At 52.1% G+C, this 6,660-nt stretch overlaps 1 protein-coding gene across 1 annotated transcript in view; it reads left to right on the top strand.

The window, feature by feature from the left end:
- Nucleotide 1: 1 nt before the first annotated feature.
- ZNF366 (zinc finger protein 366) overlaps nucleotides 2–6,660 on the top strand; it is a gene marked incomplete at its 5' end in the record, with an annotated part of 18,305 nt that continues 11,646 nt past the window's right edge. Inside the window, 2 exons of the mRNA XM_010853611.1 lie at nucleotides 2–994; nucleotides 3,640–3,831. Of these exons, the coding sequence (XP_010851913.1) occupies nucleotides 2–994; nucleotides 3,640–3,831 (1,185 nt within the window). The remainder of the gene's footprint in view (nucleotides 995–3,639; nucleotides 3,832–6,660) is intronic.

The following is a 6,660-nucleotide window of genomic DNA, read 5'->3' on the forward strand; positions in this document are numbered from 1 at the left end:
CTTCCCGCCGCCGCCGCCGCCGCGGCCCAAGTACGACTCGCGGATGATCGACCTGTGTAACGTGGGCTTCCAGTTCTACCGCAGCCTGGAGCACCTGGGCGGCAAGGCCGTCAAGCAGGAGCCCGTGAAGCCCAGCGCCGTGTGGCCTGCGCCCGCGGCCCCTCCGTTCCTGCCCGCGCCCTACCCCTACTACCCCAAGGTGGCCCCGGGCCTCGTGTTCCCCTTCTTCGTGCCCTCGGCCTCACCCTTCCCCTTCAGCCGGCACACCTTCCTGCCCAAGCGGCCGCCGGAGCCGCCGCTGCCCCGCAAAGCCGAGCCGCCCGAGAGCGAGGAGACCAAGCAGAAGGTGGAGCGAGTGGACGTGAACGTGCAGATCGACGACAGCTACTACGTGGACGTGGGCGGCGCGCAGAAGCGCTGGCAGTGCCCCACCTGCGAGAAGTCCTACACCTCCAAGTATAACCTGGTGACCCACATCCTGGGTCACAGCGGCATCAAGCCGCACGCCTGCAGCCGCTGCGGGAAGCTCTTTAAGCAGCTGAGCCACCTGCACACCCACATGCTGACGCACCAGGGCACCCGGCCTCACAAGTGCCAGGTGTGCCACAAGGCCTTCACGCAGACCAGCCACCTGAAGCGCCACATGATGCAGCACAGCGAGGTGAAGCCGCACAACTGCCGCGTCTGCGGCCGGGGCTTCGCCTACCCCAGCGAGCTCAAGGCCCACGAGGCCAAGCACGCCAGCGGGCGGGAAAACATCTGCGTGGAGTGCGGCCTCGACTTCCCTACCCTGGCCCAGCTGAAGAGGCACCTCACCACGCACCGGGGCCCCATCCAATACAACTGCTCCGAATGCGACAAGACCTTCCAGTACCCCAGCCAGCTGCAGAACCACATGATGAAGCACAAGGACATCCGGCCCTACATCTGCTCCGAGTGTGGCATGGAGTTCGTGCAGCCACACCACCTCAAGCAGCACTCCCTCACCCACAAGGTACTGAGGGGCTCCCTGCCAGGGGCGGGGCTCCCGGCCAGGGGCGGGGCTGGCCCGTCTTTGGAGGAGAGGACCCAGGAGCCCTGCGTGGCTCCCCACCCCTAACACGTGTAGAGCCCTAATGTTCTTCTTCACCTTGAAATGGGAGAGAATGAGGAGCCCAGCCATCAAGCCCTTTCCCATCTAGACTTCTAGAGTCTCAGGTGGGCCGGAAAAGAAATAATGCGGTTTGGAGAGGAGGGTGAGGAAAGATGAACGACACATCACAGCGGGTCCTTGTGCTGTTACTTAGCCTTCCAGATTTCCTAAGATTTCATGTTTGGAAACTTCATCCAGGGCACTAGCATGAGTGTGTCATCAGTCCCAACGACCCAAGACCAGCTTTGCACCTGGGATACACTAGTCAGAGCCTTCTAGAAAACTCTGGAAAGTTCTCTTGGTCTTTTTCTGCTGAATCTGTGGCTACCTCTTGGTTTAGTTTCTCCTTTCAGCTGCTTCATTTACAGGTGACTCTGCGGGGAGCAGAGTCTTGGCCTGGGTCCAGCAGGATCCGTGCTTCCCCCCCGAGCTTCTGCCAGGTGGTTGCAGTGCTCTCTGATTTGTATTATAGGAGGCATGAGTGCATTCTTCCCTTCCCCTGTCTCAGATATTCAAGGAGAAATATAGGCCCATATGTCTGCCTTGAGCCTAGTTTGCAGCCAAAGCCCTAGAGTCTCTCAGGATGAACTAAAACAAGTCCCTGGTGTGTCCCTGAAATCTTACCCAGCTAAGCTAACTTAGGTCAACTTTGAGCTTCCAAGAGGGGAAGTTTGCCCCACTGACCTCTACTCTATCACCTTGACTTCAAGTGGTTTTATTGGCAGAAGAGACTTCTAGCGAGCCAGAGTTGCTAAAACAATCTTTCATTCTGAAAGGTCAGTGGAGGACTTTGCCCAGCCAAAATAACATTTCTGCTCTGGCTTTGTGGGTTTCATCTGATCGGTTAAGACCAAACAAGACAAAATGTGTAGCTGCCTTGGCTCTGCACAAACAGCTGCCCTGCAAAAGGCTCCTTAGAAACCCCCAGAGAGGAGGTGCCTGCCTAGTGAAGGAGCCATCATCAAAAAGCCTGAACTGAGAGGCAGCGGCCAGAGGGACTGTGTGCTGATTTCAGGGATTCCTATGTGTGTGGAAAAGGAATCAGATACATTGTAGAATGTATGAAACTTCTGTAAGATTGTTCCTATACTTGAATATATGATCTAGTTATCATCTCGATCACAACCAAGTATAGGAATAATCTTGAGAATAAAGATACTGAAGTAAATTTTAAAACTCATTAAGAAAATAGTTTTTGTTAATAATTTTAAACTCACTGTTTGAGTATGCAACACATTTTAAAAATTCATCTTCTTAGGAGGACATTAAAATTTAGATCTCTCCATTAGCATAAATCCTTTCTCGTCTGCAGTCACCTAGAGTAGACAGTATTCCAGTTAGGAAGAGCCCAGCACTCCATTTGAGCGCTTCATCTAGAAAGGCTGAGGGACCCAACTAAGATTATGCAGTCAGTAAATGGCTAGGCAGGGACCCTAACTCCCACCCTTTAGTGCCAGGGGCTCACCAAAATTGAGGAGTGGTACTTTCTTGTACCATGTCCCAAATTAAAGAAATGGAAATATAGGCAGAGAGAACCTTGAAACAACTCCCCGCCCTAGTCCCTATGAATGAATACCAGGCCATATGGGTTTTATAAGGTACAGTTGTTAGCTAAAGACTTGTCTAAACCTGTAATAACCCTAGTTTTATTACCATGGATCACTACGTTTTCCTCCCCAAAAGTCATTCTGGGTCAAAATGTCTTGCAGCAGCCGTTTCAGGGAAGCACTGGTCGGCCAGGATTAGGTAATATTCTACTCACGCCGTGAGTGAGTCCCTAGCCATGCTTCAGTCGAGGGCGTTGACGCTAAAGTATTCAAACACTTCTCCACAAACAGCAGGGAAACTAGAAAATCTTCTTTCCTGTTTTCTAATCGAGAAAGCTATCCTCTGCCAAATTTCTCTGTCGGCAGAAGCTGGCTTGGAGGAGCTTCATAGTCAAATCACACCGAGGCCACCATGGCCTGCAGGAACCCAGGGTACCGTCTCAAGAGGTCATTATCAAGCTGTGATTTTTTTGAAGTGTGGATCTGTTTGTTTTTGAATTTTCATGTCCTTTAATGAGAACTCAAGAGAACGTTGGTTTTCATACGGGAAATGATATTATAAGTTTAGGAGGTTTTGTTTTTTCATTATCGTGAAAGCTGAATTAGAGACTCATTTTACATAACATTCTGCAGTGCTCTTACCCAAATCCTATTAATCCACGAGAGCTGTTACTGCAGAATTAACCCCAAGCAAGCATCAGGAACAACAGAAGCAATAGCTGTCTTTTCCTCTAACCGTCTGGCTAGTTCATGGTTTTCAGAAGAAAATAAAAGATTATGTAATCAACACTTTTTAAGAAAATAGTTATTTGACAAGGCTACAGCCATACTATTTGGAACTCAACATCTGTCACTAAATTCTTGGTGGATTTATGTGTCAGAGAGAAAAGCAAAGACTGCTGTCCTGATGGCAGTCTGTACCTGCTCACCATGGTTCTTTTGAATCTTGCCTCCTTCCAGGGCGTGAAGGAGCACAAATGTGGGATCTGCGGGCGGGAGTTCACGCTGCTGGCCAACATGAAGAGACACGTGCTGATCCACACCAACATCCGTGCCTACCAGTGTCACCTCTGCTACAAGAGCTTTGTGCAGAAACAGACCCTCAAGGCACACATGATTGTCCACTCGGACGTGAAGCCCTTCAAATGCAAGGTGAGCAGGGGGCCTGAGGGAATGCGGAGAGGAAGGGCTCAGCGCGTGTGCGTGGTCAGTGGTGGTCGACTCTTTGCAACCCTGTGCCCTGTAGCCCGTCAGGCTCCTCTGTCCATGGAATTTTTCAGGCAAGAATACTGGAGCAGGTTGCCATTTCCTACTCCAGGGTATCTTCCTGATCCAGGGATCACACCCACATCTTTTGAGTCTCCTGCAATGGCAGGCAGATTCTGTACCCCTGAGCTACCTGGAAATCCCGGGAGAGCTCAGAGGGCTCTGCAAATGCGGGGGGAAAAGTCTCCAGGGAACCTTGTCCTCAGTCTCCTCAGAAGGGCCTCTGAGGCTCAGCGTATGTCTGCGGCCAGACCCAGGCCATCTGCTGTGTCTCCACCACAGCTGTGCTCAGCTGTGCCCCAGGAGATGCCCTGCTTGTCTCCCTGTGGAATCGGTCAGTGTGCAGGGCCTGGAAGCAGCCAGACCCGGGAGAGCTGAGGGTGGAAAATCCGTTTGGAGATGAGGTTTTTACAGGATGAAGGTGATGTGGAGGGCTCCTGTTCTAGAAGGCAGCAACCAGGTGCAGCCCTCTTCCCCTGACAAGCCAGAGACAACACAGAGAAGTCAGAGAAGCTTCCAGCCCTGTCTGCTTCCCTTCCCCTATGCCACCCCCGCTCCCGCCCTCCTGACACTTGGACTGAGCAGTGTAATTTGAGGGTAGGTCTCCTGGAGGGGATGAAAGAGGTTTAAAGGTTAACCTCTCCTGTGACCTCGGAAATGCTTGCTTGGGCAGAGGAACAACTGAATGCTTCTTGTTTATTCCTGAGTACCGTGGAGCATCTTTGTTACCGTCCCTGTGTCGCATTACCTTGGTGGGGTTTTTATTTTGTGTGCTGAGATAAAGTGTGAGCTGGAGACTTGTCAAGCCTAAGGCACTGGCGGGCGCTGCTCAGCAGTGCTCGGGGTGTCCAGGCTGCCCCGTCTTCCCATGTTGTTCCCACTCCTCAGGAGGAGAAATCTCGCTTAGGGTTGGATAGTTTGACTCAAGGAAGGTACTGACAAGTGACCCCACAGCCATGAAGGGAGGGCTGAGGGAAATCACGGAGTTCAGATATCATTAGAGCCTTTCTGTTTGAAGTGGCTGTTCCTTCTGTGCTGTGTGTCTGACAGAGTCCCAGTGACTTTCTCTGTCGATCCCTGTTTCTGGAGTAGGGTTCCCTGCTTCCAGGGGCTGTTGCTGCCTTCATCCCTCCGCAGTATGTACCCCCACTTGAAGGAACCCCCTGTGAAGCTGACTTCTTTCCTGTGCTGGCCCCTCCTGGACGGGGTGAGAGGGGTCAGGAGCCAGAGCTTCCCTAGACCTGGTGGGCATTCTCCGGAGGTAGGGGAGGGAGGGGTCTCCCTCCAGCCCTTTTCCTGCCACCCACTTGTGTTTCCCCTGCTCTCCTTCAAGTTCCCAGTGGTTTGAAAGTCAGTTTATGTCCATCTGGAGTGATCTGAGCTGAAAGGGGAGGAAGCTGTATGCAGAACGGTGTACATAATTTGCAGGGCCTGGTGCAAAGTGAAGATGGGGGCCCCTACTTCAGATGTTATTCACAATTTCAAGATGATGAAAGCAGAGCATTACACCAGACCCAGGACCCTTCTGAATTCAGGGCCCCATGTGATCACACGGGGCTCACACTCATGAAGCCGGGCCCAGCTGCACGAGCCTGTGGATGCCACAGACCAGCTCTTGTCTCCCTTTAGACATGCCTTGGGTTCCTTCCCACCTCACTGAGTCTCTTGAACCCTTCACTTTTTTTTTTTAGATTAAAAATTTTTTTTTCTGGTCATGCCATGCAGCATGTGGGATCTTAGTTCCCTGATCAGGGATAGAACCCCTCGTCCCTGCATTGGAAGTGTGGAGTCTTAACCACTGGACCACCAGGGAACTCCCAAACCCTTCACTTTTCACAGAGCTGTTCCCACCCTCCTGGGGTTTACTGTCCGCTACAGTAGAGGTGCCATCAGGGGCTCATTGCCCCTCTTCGTTCCTTGTACCTCTCTTCATTTCTTGTGCTGAGTTTACTCTTGAGCTTCAAGGAGGAACTGTATTTTTATCTGCTGGTGGCGGAACACACGAAGTTGTTAAAATATGCAGGCGCCATTGCATGGTTTGCAGTCCCCTAAAAATCCATGTTCATGCAGCCCAACCCCCTCCCACTTCACCAGTTCAGGGCCAGCTGTAGCGGTTAAACCAGCAAATGTCTCTGAAATGGAGGGATATGATAAAGCAGAGCCAACTCAGGAAAAGGGCTTGCAGGCTATGTGTGATTTGGGGGCACAGAGGCAGTTCTGTTTCTGTACCTCAAGGGCCTCAGAGGGGCGCAGAGGATCTTGGACCAAGGGTCCCTGAGAATTCAGACGGTTCTCCCTGGTACCAGGGCACAGAAGACCGGACTCGATGGGGCCAGGGATGCAGTGAGCCAGGCCTCACTCACCCTGACGGTACAGCGCCACACGAGCTTCAAGGGTATCAGCTGGTCAGCTGAGAAGCCCAGTCGGACCGCTCCTTGACGGTGGATAAGGCTCCAGATATCTGCTCCAGATATCTACGTGATAAAATCCCATAAGAGAGGGGCTTGAAGCATGAAGTGCCAGCTCCTATATGAGGCAATGGAACTTTTCAGTGGGAGGTGGGCTTGGCCATCTGCAAAGGTCACTTCTTTCTGGTGAGCGGGTCCTCCAAGGAGACCACAGGGGGTTGGAGGCTGCCTGGAAGGGAGTGTCAGTCATTTAAACAGAAAGGCCTGGATGTCAGAGTGTATGTTCGTCCAACTTAGGTGGCCCTTC

The sequence above is a fragment of the Bison bison genome, unplaced genomic scaffold, assembly GCF_000754665.1.
Source record: "Bison bison bison isolate TAMUID 2011002044 unplaced genomic scaffold, Bison_UMD1.0 scf7180017864329, whole genome shotgun sequence".
NCBI lineage: Eukaryota > Metazoa > Chordata > Mammalia > Artiodactyla > Bovidae > Bison > Bison bison.